Source organism: Diuraphis noxia, unplaced genomic scaffold (assembly GCF_037042655.1).
Source record: "Diuraphis noxia isolate RWA-SAM2 unplaced genomic scaffold, SU_Dnox_SAM2 contig0003, whole genome shotgun sequence".
In the NCBI taxonomy this organism is placed as follows: domain Eukaryota; kingdom Metazoa; phylum Arthropoda; class Insecta; order Hemiptera; family Aphididae; genus Diuraphis; species Diuraphis noxia.
The window spans coordinates 68,295,847-68,323,517 of NW_028301713.1; the positions used below are offsets into that span (position 1 = coordinate 68,295,847).

General features: G+C 30.6%; 2 protein-coding genes across 3 annotated transcripts; one reads left to right on the forward strand and one right to left on the reverse strand.

Moving 5' to 3' along the window:
- Positions 1-1,105: 1,105 nt before the first annotated feature.
- On the forward strand, positions 1,106-6,894 carry LOC107169635 (26S proteasome non-ATPase regulatory subunit 5). 2 transcript variants are annotated; one of them, XM_015519443.2, is made up of 10 exons: positions 1,106-1,423; positions 1,517-1,640; positions 3,832-4,009; positions 4,077-4,221; positions 4,301-4,522; positions 4,638-4,896; positions 4,967-5,182; positions 5,280-5,401; positions 5,996-6,194; positions 6,297-6,894. In XM_015519443.2, exons 2-10 carry the CDS (start codon positions 1,595-1,597, stop codon positions 6,506-6,508), a joined length of 1,599 nt encoding a protein of 532 aa, XP_015374929.1. In that variant the 5' UTR covers positions 1,106-1,423; positions 1,517-1,594; the 3' UTR covers positions 6,509-6,894. The 2 variants fall into 2 exon arrangements, with proteins under 2 accessions (XP_015374929.1, XP_015374937.1); XM_015519451.2 differs by having other exon boundaries at positions 1,107-1,423; positions 1,517-1,622.
- An 842-nt stretch (positions 6,895-7,736) lies between these two features.
- On the reverse strand, positions 7,737-26,284 carry LOC107169851 (nose resistant to fluoxetine protein 6). The gene is made up of 15 exons (XM_015519779.2): positions 25,254-26,284; positions 15,277-15,449; positions 14,508-14,686; positions 14,253-14,428; positions 14,138-14,185; positions 13,896-14,063; positions 13,687-13,780; positions 13,322-13,450; positions 13,068-13,233; positions 12,901-12,980; positions 11,324-11,419; positions 11,099-11,228; positions 10,845-11,019; positions 9,715-9,857; positions 7,737-8,445 (listed from the first exon to the last, which is right to left on the reverse strand). The coding sequence occupies exons 1-15, from the start codon at positions 25,993-25,995 to the stop codon at positions 8,320-8,322; spliced, it is 2,625 nt and encodes an 874-aa protein (XP_015375265.2). The 5' UTR covers positions 25,996-26,284; the 3' UTR covers positions 7,737-8,319.
- Between the last annotated feature and the right edge of the window lie 1,387 nt (positions 26,285-27,671).

A 27,671-nucleotide genomic window follows, 5' to 3' on the forward strand; every position in this document is an offset into this window, starting at 1 on the left:
TATTTTACAACGTTGAGAAGTGAAGATTCTTAAAGTTAAATCTACAATTGAACGTAACGCATGTAAGTTTTGTAATTTAAACGAAAGTCAATATTAAGCGTGTACTTGTGACTTACGTGCTATGCGGCGACGGATCTTTGGGCTATAGGATTTTAGTAGTGTGGGTCAGCTTACTGGCTAACTAACGAGAGGCGGCCACTTTAGTAGGAACCAATCCACTTTGAATGTATTGGAAAGCCGCTCCTACTTACATAGTAATATAGTTACATAATTTAATTGTTTTTTACATCAATAATATTCATTTAAAGTTAAATTTAATGGGTGGCAGTCTTGTGGTTAACAGTTCCACCCGGGCCTAATTTTTTTCTGGTTAAAAAAAAAAGTTAAATTTAATGGCATCGATTTTACTCTAATGGATTATTCCATTAATAATTAGTAGGGTATTTGTGACTTGAGTATATTATGAATGTAAATTAATGGAACAACGTAAATACTAGAATGTCATACCCACATGTATTGTCATCAGCTGTCTCCGTATTACTAAGGCCCGATACACATCGTTTTCCGCCAAAATGCAAGCTGGCCGTCGTTTTCCGCCTCGGATTAAAACACGGCGTGTTACATCCGTCGTGTATAACTACTTCAATATAATGCAATATTAGTTTTGACTTCAACGGAAAACGCTGTGGAGTATGCGGTGGAAAAACGCCGTGTATAAGGTCCCGGGCCTTTTAAAGTAATTATGATTCAATTGGGGCCCCCAATTTGGGGGCCACATAATATTCAGAGAAAAGCAGAGGGTCTGTTGACCCCCCAACGCCTCAAACCCAGGCCAAAGACATAGGGGCTATCCGGCTATGAATAGTTATTACACTATTTATGTTAAATTTAATTAAATTTACATTAAATCGGATGGGCTTGGTGTAATTTGTGTCGCCATCTATGTGACGCGTGTGATAAAAAACATTTCAACGTGTTGTTATCAGCTGATTTTAAAGAACTTAATAATCGTGCTTCAAAGCAAACAATCGTCAAGCAACATTATTGTTTTTCTTTGGAAGATAATGTTATTGATTTTTTGGCTTGATTAATATTTTGATGTAAAAAGAGTTTGGATTTGAGAGTCGTCGTGGTAATTCCCATCGCCGGTAACCACTGGCCACTGACGACTGAATCGACTGATCGACTGCAGTGTTTAATATGTTGTCATGTTGGTCGTGCTGTACTGAATGATTTCGCAGAAAGAATATAAACAATAATAAAAACAAACACTGCGCACCCCGGCACCCGAACGTGACTAACTCGTTACTCGTCACTTGAATAGTAAAGTTGAATGTGCCCTGTGGCTTAAGTCTTCATTAAATAATCTACAACTACAAGTCTACAACTTACTGACTGACCAGTTACCAGTGTCCATTAAACGGTATTCACTATTAGCCGTTATTTATTTTCGTTACTATTCGCTATAAATCATTTTCTCCGAGTAATAATTTACTGATTTTTTGTCCGCTCATAGACCGTCGTTCCATTGATTTCGGCTTCGATCTGTCGACTTTGCGAATTCCGCCAAAAGCTCATTACGGAACCGGTAGTCATGTCTGTGGATCTAGCTCCGGTCGACGGTAACAATACTCATACTCGTTAGTTATTATTGATTTATACTTATACATACAATTCTAGGCTTTATACTTAATAAATAATAATACTTAATGTGCTAAATATTATGTTGTTTCTATCATGCATTATCTGAGTCAACTATTTTTGTAGATCTGGCTCCCAGGAGGATGTGTTTTTGTTAAGTATCTATTTTAATGCCTAGTATGTAAATAATAAGAATCAGGACTCCTTCATCACTGGCTTAACTTTACTTGGTAGCAACCAGACTAGTTAACTTGTTCAACCTAGTTCTCACTTAATTAAGTACATGTAGATTGTAGAGTTGAATATTATATTTAACTTGTAGGTAATGTCCCTAAATTTTGTTAATTGTTTAATATTTAGCATTATATGGAATACAATTTGAAGCAATGTAGTTAGAACCAGGTTTCATCTGTTTAAAGTCATCTGGTTGTATTGTTAATTGTTTTTATTAAGTAATTGATCTACACTTTTCGTGACCTTTAAATGTATAGCCATTTGCTTGTTTGCCAGAGTTTATTTTATCAAAAATTATTTTGGAAAATTACATGGATTAAAAATGGCAAAAAATATCTACATATCTCACAAGGGCCCTTTAAAATATCTCTAAGATGTTAAGCAGTAGATATTATTATGACAATATTATTATATAGCAATCATGTATAATAAAAGTATTAAGGTTAAAACTTAAGTTATATTATATTTGTTTGGGATGGTTAGGTTAGATAGGTGTATCACCTATCTCTCCCTATATGTATAAATATATGTTAAACCATTATCACTCTTAGCTTCAAATTCAAGTATTAAGCAATTAATTGATTACATGATCATTGATCACTACAATTAATAATATACAAAATGTAACATCCAACTCAATATTTTTCTCTACAAGGAAAATTGAAGAACCATTGATATGTTGTAATGGATGCACTTATGATTGTATATAAAAAAAAATTAAGAATATTGGTTTTGTAAAATTGGTTGCACTAAATTGGTCAGGAAAAAAAGTTGTATCCACCTAAAATATTCCCATATTGAAAACTCAAATATTCTTTCATAATATGACCACTCTACAATACTGTATAAACTTAATTGAAATATTATTCCATTCTAAAACTTGGTCTAATAAACTGGTTTTCATTTAAACATTAGAATCAAAAATTAATTTATCAATGTTACAAAAATAATCAAAAAAAGGTATTAGAATCATCCCCAGAATTTTCAGCCACTAAACCATATAAAACAAACCTTCCCACTAAATTCAACAATTCCTCAGAAAAAAAAGAAAAAGCCCAAAACCAATGGCAAAGAACAAGAATCCTAGTGAAAAAATAAACACTTAATCAATTAATTAACACAACATTAAGACAAATGACAATCATTTATTGTGTATCTCTTGAACACAGAAAAATTCAATTTGCATAAATACAATCAATTTTTTAAATCGCTGCCAAATTATGCCGTGTTAGTGATAATGATTATACTCTTGCCATATAATGCCATATATAATAATTATGAAGTCAACCTGAAAAGTACATCTCTAGAAAATAACTGAGCCCTACACTGGTATAAAATATGACTAAGAAAATTCCCCAACTAAAGAAAATGTAATTAATCAACCTTTTCCGATTTTCTTCAGAGATAATATTTATTATTTTATAAATTACCAATCAAAAAAAGCATCTGGCAACGACTTAATAACCTTTCGTATCCTGAAAAACCAATATTATTCTTAAATCATATCTACATTACTTTAATGAGACTTGTATTTCCCTGCATTCTGAAAAAAATTGAATATTATAGTCCCAATTTTAAAACCAAATAAACCTCCTATGTGCTATTTATCATATTGTCCAATAACCTTTTCCAAAATACTGGGAAAAATCATTCTTTAATGAATTTACCCTATTTCAATCCAAAATAATATAGTTTCTAATACTCATTTTGGGTTCAAATACAAACACTTAACCACTCACCAACTACAGTGATTTTAAATTTATCCTCTATTAAGGTACCTAATACAACACATAGACTAAAAAAGAAATGGTTCATAGACCTTTTATTCTAACCTAACATTAAAAAAAAAAATTAAAAATGATCAAGTTTATTTTTAGTTTTTAATAAATTTACATAAATAATCATAATATATTATAAACATAACATTTAATATAATTTTGATGTATTATGTTTTAGTTGATACAAATTTAATTGCGTTAGCAATGCACAAACTATCAATCGACAACACAAATGTTGCAGATGTACTGACTGACTGCAACATTTATCTCACTAAATTGAACCGTTCTGATTTATTAAAATCAGCTAACCTCATGGATTTAAATCTTATTTTTGATTGCTTGAATACTACTGATCAGTAAGTAAAATGATTAATCATTTTGAATATTAATTATTGTAATGCAGTTATTCAATCATTTTTATAGAAAACAAATTGAAATGAGCTGTGCCTTGCTCCAGAAACTTTTATCTATTTTACAGCCAAATCAAGCATTTAATAAGTATTCAGCCAGCATTGAACGTTCTATACATCATCCAAATGATACAGTTAAATCTACTATTTTATCAGAGGTTAATATTGCCAATAAAATATGGTTTATTATATTTTAGTCTTTATTCTATGCATTATTAATTAAACAATTTTTTTTAGTTAGAAAAAATGTTAGCTACTGATGATAATGTGGACATCCAAGTGGATTTGGCATGTACTATAGTCGACTGTTTAACAAGCAGTGATATGTCTGTTTCATACAATGCAGTAAAATGTCTTAAACGATTTCAAAGTGTTGAAACCCTTTCTTCAGTTCCAATATTATCAAAATTACAAACCATAATGGCAACTGATGCAAAAATACGTACACGTGTCTATGATGTGAGTTACTTACTCATATTGTAGTTATTAAATAATTACTGGGTATTTTCAAATTCATAAATTATTTTAACTATTAGTTTTTTTTAAATGTTTTCTTATTATTTTTTTTTTACAGATTTTAATTCATTGGGCTAAATCTGTGGATGCTTTAGCTTTAATAAGTTCCAAAGGTCTCTTTACCAATTTGGTTAAAGACATCACCTACCCAGATATAATGATGCAGATGGTTACTATACAAATGTTAATTCCTTTGAGTATCACTGAATATGGATTTGATTATTTGAATTCTATTGGAATTATAAGTGGATTGTATCGTTTACTGAGCTCTAATCCAAAAGAATTGGTAGACCCTTCTGTTGTCATACTTAACCCTAGTATGTACCACTTTTATAATCTGTATATATTTAATATGATAAATTAATATTAAAAATTATGTGTGTGCAGTTGTGTTGGAGTTTTTCATAAAAATTACTCAAGTCAGACCACTTTTCATGTTAACTACATATCCCAAAGTGTTTGTTGTACTTTATGAAGTGTTAAAAGAAGGGGATGATTCACTAGTAGGTGTGGCTATAAATGCAATCACTACCTTGGCATCTTCTTGGGAGTGCAAAATGTCGTTAGACAGTCATTCAGCTTGTATGATATTAAACTATGACGGTAAAGTGTGTTAAGCTTAAATATTAAAAATGTATTATATATATTCAACTATAATTATTTTTACTCAACATTTTAATTAATTATTTATTATAAACAGGTGAAGAGGAATTAGACGTTTGGAGTATATTTATCATAGAGTTAAATCGTATTGCTACTAGTACCAAAACTGAATTAAAAGCAGGAGCTATTCAAGCAATCACAAAGATTATTGAAGTAGAGGTAATTAAGATCTTTGTATATTATTGCAGTAGACACAGTGATAATTCACACGTCTTTGTTGAAAAATTTTTTGATATCTTGAAGGAACATCATGCTCACTGCATCTCAATATTTATATACAGTTTTTTATAATTCTAAGTTTTGATAACTAGAATTATTTTATTTTGTCCCGACCAATTCGAGTTATCAAGGTTTTGTTCGTTCTATATATTATTATAATTTACTAAATCCCTAAAGTATTATTGAATTGTTGTTTATGTTATGAATTTTAATTTTAATTTATTATATCTTCATAAATTTAATTACAACTTATTCATATTTTGAAAAAATTCTAAATTTACAACACATTTAGTAATTAAGATGCATTTTAATCTGTTGTTAAAAATAAGCGTCTTTATTATAAATAAAATTGTTCTTCCAGTATACTTTATTTAATTTAGGTTTTCCCTAAAATGAACATTAAAATGGTTCCCCGCCTTATAAATATTTGGTACAAATTAAAGATAATTTCTCTTTAATAATTTGTATTACCTTTAACTCAATATTTAAAATTATTGGTTTTATTTTTATACTCACATAAACATTGTATTTTAGAGTGGTGAACTTTCTACAAGAAATGATATGATTGAACATACAAAAAAATGGTTCAAACAATTGAAAGATAATCCATTAAAAAATATTGTCCATGCATCATGTATCGTACCATTTTTAGACATACAGCAAGCTGGATATGAAATGTTCCAGGCACTGGCTGAACAACCATGGGGCCAAGAAGAAATTAATAAATGTCCATGTAAGTATAATTAGTATCTAAATATTAATTTATCATTTTTAACTTTTTAAGCAAGCTTTTAACTTGTGTACATTTTCTTATGTCAGTACGTTTTAATTTCAGCATTACTGGATCTTGTGTTTAAGGACTGTCCAAAAGATCCTATTCCAATAAAAGATTTGAAGAAAATGATTATTAAAACTCTATTAGAGTCTGATACTTCTAAAAATACTTTAAGTGAAGAACTTTTATTCCGAATTCAAAATAGTAATGTTATAAAATCAAATGAACATGCACCTCAACCTGATGTGTTAGTGGAAAATATGTCCATTTAATAATTCAATTCATTTACTATATAAATATTATTCATATTGACTTATACAATATGGTGTATTTTTTATAACTCAATAATTTCAATAATTGTTTTGATCTTTAAACTTTTTTTTTTTTACTTATTATTAGTTAAGGTTATTTGATTTAATTTTTTTTTCTTCAATATTATATAAATTACTAACCCTTTAAGTTTAAAGAAAAAACATCAAAGAATTTTTTTTATTAACAAATTAAGGGTAATTTATAAAATTATCTATAGCATTTTGTGTCATAAAATTGGTATTGTATTCATTTCATAAAATAGAATAAAGACTGAATATACAATTCATTGAGGGTCAAAGTATTGTATAAGTATAATTTTTAATATATTTTACTTTAAACATTTAAATCATTGATTTTTTTCTTTTGTGTTTTTATAGTGGTTGAAAATTATATTTTTAAATTCTTGTAATATTATGATAAATTAGTTTTCCCAACTATTGAATTAGCCTTTTATTCAAATACCTCAAAGTTTAAACCATAATTATTTAAATGCTATCATAAGACTTAATTTTGTTTGATAAATACTAGATTCTAAACCATAAATCATTCCTACTTTGTCATTCAGCTGGATGCTGCAATTAGTTGTATTAAATTTGAATTTATTGATAAATCATTGAAAATGATTCTAAGTTAATAATATTTCTAAAGTTATTTTAATATTTAGTATTATATTTTTTTTATTGCTATAATTAATATGGTAGATACCTTTTATACAGGGTATGATCTATTTATGCGGAATCCTGTATTGCATTTTAAATTTTTTTAACGTGGCATATGAAATTTCATCAATATTTATAGCAAAAAAATTGACTAAATGAAACAATTTTAATTTTTATGTATAGCTTAAAATTAGCCTTGAGAGGAGGACGTGTCAAATCCAAATTTGTTTTCCATTTTTTCAATTATGACAAGGAAAACGTGTGATAATTGTACATTTTTAAATTTTAAAATCCTCATAACTTGCTAAAAAATTAAAATGTTGATAATAAGTAAAATCACTCTTAACATTTAAACATAATATAGAGTTAAATAGATTATTTGTGACTTCTGTATATCATACATAATTTAATGCCACGAACTAAGAAATTAATTTACTAATTGTAATCAACAGTTTTACAAAATAATTGAAAAATAATAGCCTGTTGGGGTTAGATTATGATGTTAGGAATAATTAAATAAGTCAAAATATTAATTACATTTTACGTATATTTTTTCAAATGTTACAAACAGATACACAATGAAATTATAACAATATTTAATGTTTTAGGAAGCAGTGCATCATTATCATATATCTAAAAATATCTACTGTCAAATTATAATTAATTTGTTACATTAAATTAAATACAACAAATATAAAAAAGATGTTGCATATTACATTATTAACCTAATTCCTAAATAGTTATAATATACTTCAATAATCAGTAACATTTTTAGGTAAATACGTAAACATATAATTATTTAAAACGAAAATGATTTTATATTAATAGGTATAACAACAATTATTAACATACAATATAATAATAATATGTTCTGTTATTAAAACAATAATCAACAAAAAAAAATATTATAAATTAATTTATAAATACTCTGTTTTTCTCGCCACAATAAGTAGTAAGTACTATTAGTGTAATATTTATAATCTGTTCACAAGATGAGAAAATTTCGTTTTCGAGTCGGTGGACGAGTCACGAGTTTATATAATACAATACAATAATAAAATAAAATAATAGGCATGTATGTCAATGTAATGAAATACAGAAAATATAAATGATCAGTGGTTGTTCCGTTTGGTAGGTGATACGAGTTTCAGCAGCGACACGATCGGTGCCTCGAATGCGATAGACAAGATGAACGCAAAAATGTAAGACACAACAATTTGCCCCAAGAACAATATTGCCTGAAAACCAAACGAAGTCAAATCTGTATTTAGGTATACTTTATAGTAGGTGGTCAAATAGAGATGAAAAGTTCCAGTAGAGGTAAGTTACTTACTTATGTTATACTCATCATCAGTTATTATTGCTTATTCCTATTATGTAGATAAGTCCTTTTACTGGGTTATAAACTATGATTGAGAATGAGAGAGAGTTATAATAATATTTACTAATCAACATCGAATCCATAACTTAATAGGTAGTTTGTTTTGCACAACTACACAAGTCTTTAATATTAATGTACCCACATACACTAAAGTTCATTAAAAAAAAAATGTTTGTGATGATAATCGTGTAATGATAACTCATGAAATAATATTATTGGGTTATTTTTGTAACTGATTAAGTTAAAAATACGTCAACATATTAATATATTATATTAATAGATGTGTGAAATAAATATAGATACCTTATGGTACTTTATGTAGGTAATGATTTGAGGAAAACAATGTATTCATCTTATAAGTTATAATTCAAAAATTGTATGTTAAATATATTGCATTCTTTTTTTATTAATTTAAAAGATTTAAAGATATTAGATAACTACTGTAGGTACCTAGATCGGCTAGATGCTAGATCTTAGTGGGTAAAATGATACTTCTCCCCCCTCCCCCCTGAAAAAATGTATTGCCATTTGCCACCTCTTTACAATCATGTCACAACTCTTCTCGTTTCTTGCGTAGGTATATTTGAGTTTAGTCAATATAGGTTGATAAGACACTATTTGCAAGTAAAAAATACATTTTAACTTTAGAACTACATATAGTTGGTAGGTACAGTTTTGAACCACTTCCATCTATTGATCTATACACTTATTACAGATCACAGACGGATTTACACAATTGCCGCCCCTAGACAAATTTTTTTTTGCCACCCCATTACGACTTAGTAAAAAACAAAATAATGAAATATGTAATCTATGGTTAGTATTTAGATAATAGATAATATACGTTCCGGCAGTCGTTCGATTATTTACTTGGACGTTTATTGTTATGTATTAGTATTATAAAATAATGAAGAAATTATATTAACAAGAATATTATGTTATACAAATATTAAACATTTTCATTTTCCATCCTTCAAAGTAATCACCGTACATAAGAAAATCAAAAAGAAACCTAGAGTATATTTTCAATAAAATATTGGCCTAAAATTGCCGCCCTAGGCAACTGCCTACTTTGCCTGACGCTAAATCCGCCACTGTTACAGATTATAATATATAATATACGTACCACAGTCTCTACGGTCAGGTGAAGTGGAGTGTCTCTTTTCATTACCACGTACCTAATGATGATTGGATGAACTAGGTAAGCGCAATAGGTTGTCCGACTGAACGGTATTAAGATTTTGCAGGACAGTAATTTGTTTATGTAACCTGTAAATCAGATAATATAATCATTATTAATTGTTATACATAATATATATTAGTTAAGTTTTAGCAGATTAGCGGTGTTGAATGACTATAATGATACATTATAACAATGTAGTTGGCCACTAGGTAATACCTACAATAAAATGATGCACATGTGTCTGTATTATCTTAACTGTCTAAATAAGTAGAATTTCAAAATGAATAACGTATAGGTAGATGCCTTTTTTATCTTAAATCTTAATGGTAGACGTATATCTTAAACCGTGTAGAAAAGATATAATAAATTATTAAACTATTATTTTAAAAATAATTTTGATATGAAACATAGTAAATTTTTTATATAATTGACATTAATTAAAAATCCATATTTTAATAAAAATTATTTCGGACATTAGTTTGTACCGTCCCCCCGTCTAAGTAAAAAAAATAGTAGGGGTGCTCAAAAAAAAAATAGTAGGGGAGCTCCGTCCCTCTGCACCCTCCCCACCAATTCGAGCACTGATGGTAGTTATATACCTCTTTAGTACCTTTATGAAATTAATTATATATATATATATACTTAAACACATATTATAGCCATACATAAAGGTACAACGATATACCTAAGATATGAGATGTTAATTGAATGATGCAAACAAAATTTTCCCAACACGGAAATCCTACTACCAAAACATAGTTTAATAAAGTTAATCTAGTTTTTTTGTATTTTTAAAATAATATAAAATATATTTTTTTAATTATTCAAAATTTACAAATTTGGTTACAAGAATATTCAACAGATAGAACACCTTGGTGGCTCAGCTACCATATATAGCATTATAGCTGAATTAGTGGTCTAAATTCTAAAGTTTTTAATAAACAAGTTATAACATATCTAATGAATATAGAAAAATATCAAATTTTGGTTTTTATTTTCATGGTCTGTTTTTCTTTTGGTTTTTTTTTCGTGATTTGTGTGTACGTATGCGTTGGAAATTTAAGGTAACTTACCCCCGTGTCCGGTGGCGCAAGCGATCACTATCCACGATAAGCAAAGGGCCCACAGAGTGTGACTCAACGAAGAATAAGCGGCGGCAACGACCGGATGTAGATCCATTTTATGGAGACCGAATATCAGACTGCAGAGCACTGCCGAGGAAATGGTCCATCCCGCAATCACGGACAACTAGAAATATTAAAACGGGAATGTGATAATAATGTAATCGAACCGAAAATCAAATAAAACGCTACCGGGGCGCTCTTACCGTGTTCATCTTGATTTTGCACTCGGTTTTGAACAGCAGCCATCCGATGGACATGCCCACGAAATATGGCCCAAGTCTCGTCCACGGTTTGTCGTAGATCTTGTCGAATAGCGCCAACGGGTCGTCAATGCTGTCGTCGGAAAGCATATTGTTTGTCATATTTTTTTAATCGCTTTTATATTGTAATAATATATATAAAGAAATTGAATTGTATCCATTACTCACTTTGGCATGTGCTTGTTAGTGTACGCTATGTATCCGGTGGTGAACCACGAGACGACCGTGCACAGCACTAAGATTACTGCCGATACCTTGAAATACCTAAATAGCCAATAGGTACAGTGCGTTTTGAAAACTTGAGCTTAGTCGTAAAATATAAATAATGTAAGAATATTATATTCGTCGATAGCTTCTTCGTCAGTGCGTCAGTCTATTTGTTGACGTAATAACGGGAGGTATTGTTATTATAGTATTATTGTATTTTGGTGTGGGATATTTAGTATTTTTGGTTCTTTTAAACTTACTTATAGACCAAATGGACTCTCCACTCACACCCGCTAATTAAGAGGTGTTATGTTGATATTTTTAAAATAATTATAGTTTTAAATATATTAAAATATTGATGCAAAGTTTTATGAAATATGTCCTGTCTGTCCGACAGTATAACCAGCAATAGTATTGTTGATACGTAATCGTGAGATAGTGCAGAAAAACGGTTCCGCTTGGGAAAAACTATCAAGTTAAATACAAATTCACATACAATTCGAAATAACCGAATAAAAATGAATCTTTCCTAATAAATAATTTGAATTGTTTTTAAATTATTTAAAAATAAATGCATACGTAATAATTTATAATATATAGAGGAATTCAATTATTTTTATTATATAAAACCATATTTTCCATTATTTGCAGGCCTCATGGCTACACGGAACAAAAAGTAAGGACTAAGGTTGCTTTTAAGTTTTAAACATATATGTTACATACATTATACAATATATAACTATTTGTTACATAATCTGTATTATAGGTTTACAATAAGTTTAAGTGAAATGCGAAGGTTAGACATAGTGGCGATTTGTTAACGGAATCTTGGTCAAAAATCAATTGAAGGTTCTTTTTGTGATATGATTATAATATATGATACACGTATAAAACGTCCTACTTGAAATGGAAAATCTCAAAAAATCTATTATTTTATTGAAAAAATTTGTATTTAGATGATAATGACTTGCACCTAACTTGACTTTTAATTGGTTTTCTTTCCAATCTCTATTCCGAGATTTCAATTTAAGTGTTATTTTATTGGTTCTTATTTCGAGTAGGGAGTACCTATATGATTTTACCCATTTTTATTTTCACTGAATAAAAAAAGTTTTACTCATTGGAAACGGCTGTTCAATATTATGGTAATGTGTTCAATATTATAGCATTTAAAACTCGAAGTATCGTAACTCGTTAGGTGGGTACAAGATCTACTAATGATGATATTATATTATTTTTTATCAATATTATTATCTATAATGTTGGAGATTGGCAATGCAAAATTACCTATTTAAATGGACTAAGATATTAATGTTTATCATTCAAAAATCTATAACTACTATTTTATTTAGTTAAAATAATAAACTTCAATTTCTCAATTCCTAGAGTTGCAACGAAGTACCGTAAATAAATATATATATATATATATATATACACAATGTATATACCAATATACCTGTATAAATAGTCTGTCACAAATATTATTACATTATCTTTGGTTGCTTATGTTTAATAATATTAATCATTTGAAATCTCACCGAACAGATAGTATGAGAAGAATGACACCAAGTATGTAGAACTGTGTGTCATCTGCCAAGTACCAACTCCAGAGCATGCACTTTAACAAAATACGGTAATATATTATAGTCACGTCAGAAAATCGCAATTAAGCATTTTACTAGGTAGATGGTGGATTTTAACTCACCATATCTTGAACGGGGAACAGAGTATTGATGTACAGCAGATTTCTCCACCAATATTTCGGGCAATTTAAGTGGTCGTCTGTCGGAGGATCGAAAACGGAATTGTAATGGAACCATTTCATTGTCAGCTGTACGACGCCCAACGCGAAGAAATATGGTGCGGTAAGTCTGAGTATAAACATTTGGACATTTTAATATTAATTAATCGAATAACAAATAATTGCAGTCTGCAAGTAATTTTGTACGCGCTATTAACCTGCAGAATCGGTAAACCAGAAGTCCTATGAATTCGATAAAATTAGACAAAAAACCTGTGGTTTTGGTCAGTTTGTTAACGTCCACTTTTGCCGTGGTCCTGAAGTAGAGAAATGAAACCAAAAGTCCGCTATAAACACAAGAAAAAACATTTGTTATTTTGTAAATACACTGGTTTTTACAAGTACTTATTTGAAATACTTTTATTATTATTTTATATTTTTAAAGTTATCGTTAAATTGTACCATTTTAGTAATATTGATGATTATTACCAAAAAAATAAAATTAAATTAAACATTTAGAATAAAAATTATTCCATAAGTACGAACAAAAGTGTATTTAAATATTTAATAACACTGCATTTACCTGATGAAGAAGAAAGTGTCTACCGAATACGTCGCTTTGTTGATCAATTGAAACAACAAATGCCGTTCGGCAGTGGTACGGAATTCCATATTGTCTAAAACAAATATTTATTGTATGATACATATCTAACTTTCGTTAACGTTTTTAGATCGTGATGAGACGACGAGTGATGACCTATACAAAGTATGATTACAAGTGATGATAATTACCCGAGTATTTAAATGAAACAATGCAAACATGGCCCAAAACGATCCATACCATGCTCAATGATCGGAGACCGTGAACCGTGGATATCGTGTCTTCGCCAATCGACTTATCGCATATTTGTCTAAAGTTTCTTAGCACTGAAAATGCAAGTAACATATTCACGGCTGTACCTGCAAACGCGATTAAATCATTATGATCAAATTATAGGTACTCTGTGGTGACGACTTTCGGAATATACACTTACAAGTCATCGGTTCGGTTTTAGACAACGTCTCAGAGCTCTTCGAAGATGCTGCATGACATAGAAACACGTTCGAATAAAACACAAATTATTTAAATATTTGAAAATCCAAGCTTACCAGACTCTAAATCTATTTTGGAATGTTCGGAAAGCGGTTCTAATTTGGCACTGCTTACAGCGTACCTGTAATTGTCATACATGAACCCGTTCATTTTGTTACGGTCGTTTTTTTCTAAATACATGTCCAAGCTTGTGCCCAATATCAGGAATACCGTGGTTGTGGCGGATATTATTCTGTAAATGGGAAAATATCGCGGTTTAAACAGTTTAAACACAATGCAATCGATGGTTGAGTTACGCGGTGGACACTTACACGAGGAGCCAGAAAACTCTGTCACCAAACAAGTCGTAGTGATCGTGAGGTGATTTCACTTTGGCGACTTTTACATCTCTTTCTGGGATGTCCTGATGCAGAGTCTGATTGACCATCTCGTCCACGTCTTCTTTGGAACACGAGTAAGGCAAACACAAACCCAAGTGCTGATACCTCTCCTGTTTACCAAAACACATATTATAAGACAATTATATAAGCAATGGGTAAAGTTTAAACTAATTAACTGTAATGTGGAATATTTATGAATGAAAAAAAAACTTTCTTTTAATAATGTATACAAATTACTGTTTCATCCATTATATTTTTTTCTTTGTGGAGACTTCTGCTATATTGTATAATCTAGGTATTATACTATAACTTATACTTAAAGAAAAACATTTATAAGATGAAATAATAATTTTTCTTCAACCTTTCTTAAAATGGGTCAAATATCTGATACTCGCTATACGATATCGCGGCTGAATTAAAAATTGTTTTTAGTACCTAATTAATATATTGAAAACAATAAACACTAATATATTTTCAAAACACATCAATCAGCTTAACCGTAGGCTGAAGACACTCGCTGTATATATATAATATATAATCTTATATTTGATTAGTGGTTATTACTATTGATTGCAAAATAATAATCATAGGTATACTATTGCATCTAAATTATAGGCGTTATTTAGGTAGGTATATAAAATTAATTTGAAATATAGTGTTACATATTTATATTATGTTAATTAAGTAAAATCATATTTACCGTATAATTAATAGGCGCTTTCAAGGCGATGTATGTTTTTATTATATTGAATCCTAGTTTGAAAGGTAGCTCTTCATCATATTCTGATATTTCTGTACACAAACTTTTCGATCCTAACCAGAACGTATTTCCCCAGAAATAACCACTGCTGTAATGTCCACTAGCATCTGACACTATATATAATATGTAAAAAAAAAAAATTATTTAATTTAATTAATATTAACGTGGGGTTAAAATAATAATGATAATATTGGAGATGATGTCTATTTACATCATTTTACGCTTAAATATTATCATATAATAAATAAATAAATAATTTTCGTATTTGGGGAACTTAAGGTTTGAGACTACATTAAAAAGTTCTTAAAGTAGGCTTAAGTTTTTTTTATAATTTAAAGATATATTTAGTTCTAAAAAGTTAAAACCAATTCTAATCAATTAATACAAATTAGTTATACCTAAATTAAACTTTAGATACCAATTAAGATTTACTTAATCTCTATTATAGTTAGGAGGGCACTAAATAATACGCACAGTTATCATTTAATTAAGAGTAGTTATATTAGCATAAAATCACAATTAAATAAACACAACACTCTGTCACCAGTATCCTACCACTCTCAGAGTTAATTAGAATATTAGGTAAGTCTAAAAACGCCAACAAGCGATCACGGCTTAAAAAAATATAATATTTCCAGAATGCTATAATATTACTGCTAGGTGGGTAGGCACTTCTGATGCCGTCGCGACAACTGACAATACAATAATAATTGTTATGATAAAAAGTATGACCGTTCTAAACTATTAAGATATTACATTACTTAGCATGTACTAGTATTATTTATTAATCATAATTCATAATTTATATACGGTAATGTGATAAATGTTAATACGTTAATATAATACATGAAACAATGAGCAAAAAATGTATTTTAAAAGATATGGATATAACATAACATAACATATTTTTATGTATATTTAAATATAGTATAAATTGTACACACAAATTTGATTTTTTTAACTGAATTCATATTAATTTAGTATTGATGGAGTTAATTTTCATATTTGAAGGCTGAAAAAATCTACAGGCGAAATTTATTTACGCCCATTGAAATATTATCCAGGGAAATATATGTATAACAAAATAAAGTGTACTCTTAAGGTAGGTAATAATTATTCGAAATCCATTCCATAGTATGCAGGTGCCCTTAAAAAAGTAGCTGCTCCGATCGACTTTTTTTGTCTAATAAATTAAGCAATAATTAAACTATAAAGTATAGGTAAGCCACGATTTTAGATAATATGCTATAGTACCTATATCTTAAATAATGGTATAAAACGATAAAAAAAATAAATACCTTTGTAGATTAAACATGTATTATTTAATATATAAATGGTTAATTGGTATAACATACAAGCATTTATTCAATAATACTATAGTACCAATAATGTTTTGTTATAGGTAACTATTTACACTGGTATTTCTCTATCTGCAGTTTCATGTTTAAACATAAAAACCAACAACTACCTAAATGATCATTGAATATCTTGATGAATATTTTTTTTACTAAAACATTAAATATACTGAAATAAGTTCTGAAAGTTTTATGAGATTATGATGACTATTAGGTAGGTACATGGCTTGGCGTAACTCGAATAAATTATCTGCGCATGCATTAATTTATTTATCATGCGTGTTAATGGGTGAACCTATAATTATTTATTAATTGTATATTTGCATGTACACTTAAGGTTGTGAGCTTTATTATTTTAATTTTAGACATTGCATAATGCACCTATAACCATTTCTGGAAACAATTTTATTCGAATAATATTGTTTTAATAGCTGAATGACCCGTCGCTCCCGGTTGTAAGTATACAAAACATAAATTAAAATGTCCTTTAGTTGTTCTCACATTCAAAGTGCAATAGGAAAAGCAATTTTCGCACTTACTATATTGTATTGTATCTGTATGTTTGTTTCGATTATAATTATCATTATGTAAAAAATCAAAACATCCAACTCGGGGCACTAACTTGTTAACACTGATCATAAGTCTAAACTAAAGTCCAAATTTGTACAAAAAATGGTGCGCGACCTGTCAGTGTGTCGATTGCTGACTTGCTGTCAGGCGTCAATCGTGTAGTTGGGTAGGTATTGTCGTCGTAAACATAACAATAACGAAAAGCGATATCGACAACAATAATATGACTCGATAAGTTATAACGACAACGATGTAGCAGTAGTAGGAATAGTGTGGGGATTATGCCGGTGGTAGCAACATACGTCACCATATAACAATACGGCCAACATTAAACTTTCAACAACTATTTAATTAACTATTAACTTTTTGGAATTTTCTCTTTTAATGACTTATTTACACACTGAAAAATTGCATTTAAAAAAAGAAAATCATGCAAATCGGTTTGGTAGAACTTCTGAATTTCAGATATAGCTGTCTTAAGACATTTAAGACCTCACGTTTTATTAATGTAATAGATAGATAATAATATGTTTTTACTAAAACAATCTGTTGTTAATTGAGTAAATAATAAAAATTATAATCTTGGGAATTTATAAGATTGCTGCCGTATTTGTTTTTTTAACATGAACTGCCCTAAGTCCCTTAACTACCAAAAGTTGTAGGTATATAGTTAGTCCCTCCTGCAGATTATAAAATAACCACAGATATAATACGTTATAGTTAATTATAATCAGAAGGATAGTTCACATATGGACTTTCCTATAATAATTCGTCACCAGGTCCTAGAATGTTGCGATAAACATTGATTTTTACGACTTGGTAGTTTTAAACCTAAATTTATTACGGTTATTTTGTTGTAACTCTAGTTTCTATTAATAATGCGACTTTGAGAATTAATGGGCAGTACCTATTATAGTTTTAATTTTAAGAACCGAGTAATTATTTAAGAGTAATTAGTACTCTTAAATTTTATGGATGAAAAATAAAAACACTTATAATAAAAAGACAAATAGAATATATACATCAAAACTCAAAAGGATAATGTATAAAAATACATTCGTTTAACGTTCCAGATGAATCGAGTTTACAATTAAACGACAGTTAACTAAAAAAAAAAATATTAATATAGTTAGTAATTTTAACAGAGAGAGATGGCGAGATCTCTTGAAGGCAGCAATGGTCCTCAACGGACCGGTAAGCTGAGAAGAAGAAGAAGAATATAAGGGAGTAGGTATGCATAAATATTTTTTGTAAAGAATAAGGTATTTGCCCCCTTGCTACCCCCTCTTTCAATCACTGAACCACTGCAGGCAGCGTGCAGTATGCGATAAAAAAAATAAAAAAAAATAAAAAAATAGTGGTTGATTATTTTTCGTATAGGTCCCATAATATTGGGCGGTGTTTCAACAACGATCTTGGTTAGTTGGTCGGTAATCGTTTTAGTGTTTCATTATTATAATATTGTTACTACACATTTATTAAATCGACATCCAATCAAAAAAAACATTGTTTACCGACAGTCACGGGAAGTCGGGAAGTATATCGATTATTCAGTAGTTAAAATATTGTTGATTGATCAATCGATCAATGCGTTAATAATGTAAATACGTCGTACGATATAATATATAGTCGCAAAGACCACGTGCGGGCGTCGCGCGTCGTAGCAGATCTTATCGGTTCGTTCATACATAATAATAATATAAATTAGACCAAACGCGGCCAACGGAAAAACGAAAAACGCCGATTCGATGATAATAATATTATGATTTTTTCCGTTAAGGTATTATCGGCAAATAAAAAACCTTTTTTTCAAATCAACAGCAATGTTGCGTTTTAAACACGCAAACAAGCAAAGGAACCAGTACGAAAACTCGCTGAAATTGTATACGGGCTTCCGTTGCGTAACGTCATGCGTTGGGAGTCAAGTTCAAGGTTGTTTAGTCTCGTGTACAAACTGTATTGTAACATTCACAAATAAATAATTATAGGAAACCGTGTTTTGTCTGTTGTACGTACTGCATGGTTGCTCGCGGCGACACACGATAATGATATAATACGCATAATATTTAATTATTGTGTATGATATTGTTATTGTTCGTGTATTGTTTAATAATTAATAATGAAATAATCGTCTCTTTGTGTCTATAATCTCGTTGTATAATAATACTGTGTACAAACGAATAAACGTAGCGCACACGTTGCTCCTAGGTAAAATTGATGTGCCCGAGTCGAGTATTATTTTCGTGACGAGTTGGTACTATTATACATTTTTCACTTTCTCCCGTCGTGATTTTTATAGTCCGATACGTATTTCGCGGTAGATCATCAGACGTATAAACGCGTATTATTCGATCGTGATCAATGTATTATCATAATGGTGGATCGGTTTTTTAAGGGCCTATTATTATGGCCACCTCGATAGTAATACATATTACCTTCCTACAACCGTCAACCGAATATGCATAATATTAGATTTTAAAACGCTATACGTGAACAAACACAATGGAATATATTATATAGGTAGATACGACTGTGTATACATATATATATATATATATATATATATATATATATATATATTATATACCTACACGACTCGCCGTGGTTCCCAAATTGTGCACCGCGAGCACTTTCTGAGGGCACCACGGTCCACGGTTCAAAATGAATAATTTAATATATATAGATATTTTTTTCTTCAAAAATTCGTTTGTCCAGTCTTTCAAGGTATTCACAGCAGGACGCTGTGGCTATGTTTGGTCCAAAAAAGGACACTGCGTAAAAAAGAGTTTTGGAACCGCTATATAGCTGCTATACGTTATGCGGAGTGTTTTTACAAGGGTTTTTACTATACAATAAAAGACATTATTACACGGTACGTCAACACGTGGGAGGTAGTACCTATATGTATAATATAATGTGATGTATTTAAAATATTATATATACCAACAAAACCAATACAAACCAATATTATATATGAGGCCGACGGTTTCATCACCGTCTCGGACGTGAGTTATAAATTTACTCACTTTATTCATATCCGTGAACGGTGATGTTCAAAAGAAAGCTTTTCGAACGATGTTTATACTCGGAAACGTTTTGCTTATACAGATTACGTAATGTTATTCTTCTGGCACGATGAGTGCTGGCTGCACTGTGGTCAGTGAACGTCATGAAGAATTCCTGTGTTATGATGTCAAGTATATTGTCTGACATTTCTACGGTGTAATACATGTGATCTGAAGTAGGTTATAGAATTTTGATAAATTGGCTTCTTGATTACTTTCATATAGCCATATAGGCCAATGAGAAATATGCAATAAAAGCTCAGAATTTATATAGTATGATAATAATGGTATTTAGCCATGTAGGTACAATGTATATATGAATTATAGATATAAGATACCTATAATTTGTAATTATACGTTAAAAATATTCAAAAAATCGTTTTTTACTCGTTACACACAAATTGAATGTTATTTCGTAATTTTGAATTCGATATGAAATTATTAATCTTCAACCGCATTTATTATATTATTGATATCAGGGTAGGTATTTGATGTCATCAAAAATTATTCATTACAGCTTTCTGGCAAAATAATTAATTTCCGTGTTGTAAATTTAAGTCAAAAACCAAAATAGCTAGTAATGTACCCACTGTTTGTACGTATGCATTAGTCAAACTACTGGAGATCGAAATATTTAAATATCTAATGGGCGTAGGACTTATATCCCATTAATAATCAAAGAAAATGGCCTGGAGCTTAAAATAAAAAAATAGTAATAATTTGAGTATTTGAGACTGTCAAATTTTTAAAACATATTATAATTTAAAGGAACATAAATGATTAATACCTTCAAGTATATTATTATTTAGCATATAAATACGCTTTATTATTATTATTACATTAAATACTTATAACTCATAAGATACACACTTGTTAAAGATTTGATTTTTATGTAATATCTAAGTATAGGTACTATACAAATAATATATTTTGCTTTAGAATGAGGAATTAAAAACGAATGTTTTGATTAGAAAAAAGTAGTAAAAATAGTTAAAAACCTTATTTACTAGGAAATTTGTATTTTAACGACTTGAGATCGTGTAAAACAAAAAAATATTTTCAAAAACGTTGATAGTTTTTAAAACAACGAGTGTCGTACGTTAAATAGGTAACTCGGTATATTATGCGATATATAATAATACAATATTAGTATATTACTATTAATAACTACATATTACCTATAACATTATATATTGTCTTATAATATAATTTACCTATAGTGCCTATATTTAATCGTATGTCGAATCGCGTTCGATTCGCGTCGAATATACGTACCTACCTATATGCAATGGCGCCGCTGCACAGCACAAAAAAAAAGAGTTATATATAAGTACGTATTATACGCACTGACCGTGATGACGACTGTGACACGCGCCATTTGAAATAAAATTGGGTCCTTGTTAATTGGCCACACTTTCGATTTCCCAACCCGTCCGACCCACGAAAATCGAATTACCCACGGCGACGGGTCGCGGACGGTCACATTCAATAGTACTATTATAAGTGTTAAATTGTGATCGGTTTCAGCGAAGTCGTTTCCATAATACACTCGTATTATACCTATATATCTTATTACAATATTCACGATTAAAAGCGGAGTTTGTTTTTGTTTTTCTGTATTTTTTTTGTTTTTGTTTTGTTTTCAATTCGTTTTAGATTTTCCGACACATCGCTAGCACACACTTTTGCAGTTCTATGACGTCACAACCAATAGACGAGACGATGACATCACTGCTTTGTAGCATGTGATTTCCGACCAGATGACGCGTATGTTATGATACCGTGTATATTTTAGGAGGGGGAGGAAAGGCTTGAGAAATAAAAATACGAGGCCTTATTATTTGTTTGTCTAGGCCACATTTGTTTTGCTGATATCTATCTAAAAATTACAATACTATCCTTTATGTTCAAATCGAAACGGGGGCCAAGAAGTTCTCATAGTCCCTTAAGTCCGTTCAGGGGTTAAGTTTTTCTTATATATACAGATAGGCAACTATTTTTATGGACGTTTTAAACCTCTTATCATAATTTTACCCAAGTGGCGGTCATATACTCAAATTAAAGCGAAGAATTTAATTATCAGTTTATACAGCAATTTATAATTATAATTTCTAAAATGTATACATGTATAACGTTTTATACAAATTATTAAATATTATAGCTGACAGATGTCGGACTCTATAAATTATAATAAAGTATTTTTAGTAAATAGTATACATTTCAACGTGATTATTTTAAATCTTTTGCAGAAAAACAAACTTCTAACGTTTGGAGAGTTTTCATCATATCGAAATTTTCAAGAACTTTAAAATTGACTTGTTAAATATTGTATATTAGCCATACGTATTCGACTTCATCTGAGATTCCAAATATCATATTATGCATCCATATGGCTATGACACAATAGTTGGACAATGATAATATTATCCAATCTATTATTTTGTCATTAGAGATCCGATTGAATTATACATATCATATTTTTGTATTGTGCGATTATAGTGACCTATAATAATATTACATAAAGTCGCAATGGCCGATGACCTAAACGTCTAAATATATATTTTTTGGTATAATTGAAAAAACAAAATAAGTGCTACTTTATGGACTAGAATAAATCAGTGTCTATTGAAGTGATTGAACTCGATATGATTGTTTTAGGTGGTGGTGGTGGTGGTGGTGGTGGGGGGGGGGGGGGGGGTGAAGTACTTCGCTCTTTCACTAAACGATCCTTATAATTATAATATATGAGTTTGCAGTAATGACTACTTACGAACCTTTAAAATAAATGTATATTGTATACCATTGCAGCTGTTAACCATTTATTATTATATTGTTTCCTCTATCTTTAACACTACATAAATTATATAGAAGTATAGATTAATTTTAATATGACTTTGTATTATTTCAGGTCACTCATCTTGTTTGATGAACGCGGAAAAAGCTAGTGTGTTAATTCAGCCAAGGCGACAGAATAACAATAAAAAACACATAAATACAAATGTTTTAAAATTTATATAACATTTTTCGATTATTTATTGTGGTTTTATTTTCTTCGATTTATACGAGAAATTTATCCCCTAAAGTTCAGTGTTCTAATCATGGTTCGCAAGTCTAGCGTTAAACGTTTAAATTGTTTTCAACTTTCAAATAATATGAGCTTTTCTTATTGAAACAATTTAGTCCATAAAAAAAAAAGGTTTTTACCCTTTTTATACAAATGCAATTGTCGTTCTATTATAATTTTTTATAATTGTTAAATTATTTTAGTTATTATATAGTAACTGCTAAACTACTTATAAAATAGTTTCGATGACAAATATTCATTTAATTCAATGATTGTTTTTATCACATTGTAGTTTTTATATTTAGTTTTTCATGTTTTATTAAGGTAAACATTTCCAACCAAAGTTTCGACAAAAGATGTACCTACAATACTTAGATGTATACTTGAGCACATATTGAATAAAAACATATTATATAAAACAGTTAAATATAATTAGTAGAAGAATAACTAAAAAAACATTTTTATCTATAGATATGGAAATTTGAAATACTTACTTAACATTTACTATTATCAACCTTGGGTAGATAAAAATCATTTTAAAGTTTAGAAACAGAAAATCTATTTTATATTATTTAAAACAAAAGTAGATGCCAACTAAATTAAAAAAAAATATTTAATAAAATATTTTAATTGTTCACAACAGATTTATACTTTTTTTAATCTTAATCTAGACTTATGTAAACGACAATAAAGGCTCATTAAAGTTTAGTATTATATAAAGTCCTAAAACTTTCTATCAAACATGTGATAGGTTCATTAAGTTTTATAAATATTTATGTGATTAAAAACTTTCTACTATATAGTTAAATTAAGAATTAAAATAAAAATTATAAATAAGTTTCGAATAGGATGGCTATATATTTTTATTTTTGTATACCATTATTTTAGTAATAATTTGTAATATAAATACGTATTTAGTATATTTTATAATCTTTCAAACATTTTCAGAACGTGATGTAGGTACTTAATTCCTCATAATAGTTATAAATTATAATTTATATGTCATAATTTCATAAGTCACGAGAAAAAAGTTATACCATAATTGAGATATTTTAAAAATTGCGAAAAATAATGCTAAAAAATTTAAAATTATTATTTTTATATCTTTCGATGAAATCGTGTATTTAGAATAAAGAGCAATAGTATGCATTTGGAAAAAAAACTAAATTTTACGACCGCACATAGGTTCATAAAACTAATACATATTTATTACCGTACATCATTATACGTAATTATACTCGATAGTAATTTGTTGGTTCGAGTGAATGATTTTCTTGTTTGATTATTGTTGTTAACAATATCTTATCATAAGTAAACCATTGATTACTTTACTGATGTAACGCTTACGTTCAAATATTATAAGAGGACGCCTCACCCATATTTATATCAAACGTAAAAAAAAAACAATATTTCCAACAAAAGACTGTCGTTATTTCCGTTTTCAGTAAGTTTGAAAATAGATAAATTTGTCCTAACATTGAAACTAAAAGAACCTTTTAAATTCGTCTGAAAAGCCGAAATAATTTTTAACACTCACGTAAGAGACCGTAATAAGTACATTTTACTTTTTATTTTGAAAGAGAGCATAACAGCTCTCCCCCGTCGCTTACTAAATTTAAACAGTTTTAATTGGGATTTAAGACAAAAAAAAAAAAAATCAATAACAAATTGCATAACATCTTTGAATCTCAGTATAGCTACTTGTGGGGAGTGGACAATCGAAAATTGAAATAATTTAGTCTGATCTATTATTATAGGTACTCTATAGTCTATACGACTATGGGTCCGATTAAAGAATAGTATATGTATTACGTAGTTGGTATTAAGTTGCAATAAGTTGTAATAAATTGGCAACAGACTCACTTTTGAACGCCCACATTTTGCCGTTGCGCAGGGCCGCCTGATAGAGTTGCACGTGCTCGGCGCACTGGGGTGACACGGCAGGCGTGGCCGTCAACTCGTACGGGTCCCAGAATCGGAACACCTCTTCGGGCCTGGTGACGTTGCCACCTGGCCACCCTCGTCGGTAGCTAGACGACCGTACGTATTCTGGATATTTGACCGACCGCTGCAGCGCGTGGCCGACGGGGCTACTGCCGGCGGGCGATGCGTCTTCCGCGGCTGCGTCGTACTCCTCGGCGGACGCGGACGATTCGCCCCCGTCGGCTGCGGCCGGCACCGGTCCGTCTACGTTGGTCAGCGGCTGGTGATCCGCGGTAGCGTCATTGACTGACGCACCGCCATCGTGACCGTGGCCGTCCGAGTTGTCGAACGTCACCGAATCCTCGAGGTCCTCGTAGAGTTCGGCCACCCGGCCGTCGGCGGCGTTTTCGTCGGCGCTGATGACACCTCCGCCGCCGTCATCTTCACCGCGGTCACCACCGATCAACTCTCCCGAGTCAGAGGCCCGACTGCTATTATCGTCATCGTCCACCGAGGATGAGGCCTTAATGGCCGTGGAGTTTTGAGATGTTCCGACGTCGTGCAATTGTCGTCGATCCTGTTCCGCGGCCGAGCTGTTCGTCGTCGTTGGCGTGGACAGGGATGGCCACAACATCGACGCGAACATCAGCGTCCAACAGCAGCACCATAGTAACGTTTTCATAGCTCGCAATTTCGTGTGCAATTACCGACTTGCGAGCTCGACACGTTTATATTTGTAAAAAAAATATTGAGTGCAAACACTGAACGGCACTTCGTAAAAAGTACGTTGCGTGATATAAAATATGCGAATCGATACTGCCGATAATAATGTTATGATTATTGATCTCTGCGCGCTACGACGACCGTGCCGCGCCAGAAGTTTGTGGAGACTGATACGCGTCGGGTGGCCGGATCACGTATGCTCGATGATCTTGTAATACGAACGGGCGGCGTCGCGTGTCTCCGCTGGCTCGAAATATCTGTTTTGCGCACTCGAATCAACGCGAGCAGAGGGAGGCGAGGCCGTGGCCGCTAGCCGGTCGGTGTTGTCGGTCCTGGTGCGGACGGCCGCGCCGGATCTAGGGGCCCGAGACCGTGTAAGCGCGCCACTGACAGGTATAATATACAGGTGCTTACCACCACTCCGGTATGTGGCATACATTAAATTTATGTTCCGGTTGTCGTTCCATCGGGTTTTTCCAAACACATGTAGTCTGTTATTGTAATAATAAGTGGATTTTTTTATAGCCGCACACTCAGACAGTCAGACTAGATATTCCAGATACGTATTTTGAATACAATTACTACTACTACTACTACTACTACTACTACTTTTTTAAAATTTATTTTTTTATCTTAATTGTAGAAGAACTGCATATGCCTTGCATTCCCGTCGGTCCGCCATCGTTTATTTTCATAAGTTTCAATATTATATATAAAGACAACAGCATTTACGAAAATTGCACAAGTTACAATAAATTACAGTTTTCATTATGTTAATTAAAATAATAAGATTACAACTTATTGCAATAATACAATAGGTGTTTAGAATTTCTGATGCGATTTGTCGTGTTGTTTTTACCACTAGTACTATTACTACTACTAATAAATAATAATAATCATAAAAATAATAATGAAAATATGATACGAAATTGTCTGGCCACTCGTTCAATAGATGTAATTTATCGCGTGAGGGTATGTGCATATTATAATACGATATTATTCAGATAATCGTATATTATATACAGTGCCTATATGAACAGCTGCTGGTTACCACCATCAAGGTCTTAACCATGGTCTCATCGGTGGTTATGGTCAATATACTATTAGGTACGATTGTAATACGCATTCGTACGACATGCGTGTAAATATTTTTAAGGTTCCTCGTATAATATATATTATTTATAAGTGTGTACTAACAGCAAATCGAGAACATTTGTTTGTATGTATAACTTATATAACAATCAGGATGATGCACAATATTCAAAAAGCACACGCGTTTTTACTTTAGGTTGACATATTTTCACGACTTTATCTCGAAAAAAAATCATCGTATCACATCGTGCTTGCATAATATTACATAGGTAACTATGTACGTGAGTGTATACTACAGTAAACGTATTTATATTATTACACACGAATCTTATGATTTATAACGACATCGCGACTGTAATATGGACAAAGACAATATTATACCGTTCCACAAACTTGAACATCTTTGTGCTACCATATAAATATTGTACTTATTACTCAATACCATTGTGTTTTAGTAATTGGTGTTTGTAGAGTTTTTTCTGAACTTATTGAACGTTAGATTTTTTTTCGTAATATAAAATTAAAATGACCGATTTTTCCGAT

Coding starts and splice junctions, on each gene's coding strand:
- LOC107169635 (XM_015519443.2), top strand. CDS start 1,595: ATGTCTGTGGATCTAGCTCCGGTCGACGGTAACAATACTCATACTC. Junction 4,523..4,637: donor TACGTACACGTGTCTATGAT/GTGAGTTACTTA, acceptor TTTTTTTTACAG/ATTTTAATTCATTGGGCTAA. Junction 5,402..5,995: donor CAAAGATTATTGAAGTAGAG/GTAATTAAGATC, acceptor ATTGTATTTTAG/AGTGGTGAACTTTCTACAAG.
- LOC107169851 (XM_015519779.2), bottom strand. CDS start 25,995: ATGAAAACGTTACTATGGTGCTGCTGTTGGACGCTGATGTTCGCGTCG. Junction 14,186..14,252: donor CAAAATAGATTTAGAGTCTG/GTAAGCTTGGAT, acceptor TATGTCATGCAG/CATCTTCGAAGAGCTCTGAG. Junction 13,234..13,321: donor CTGGTTTACCGATTCTGCAG/GTTAATAGCGCG, acceptor GTTTATACTCAG/ACTTACCGCACCATATTTCT.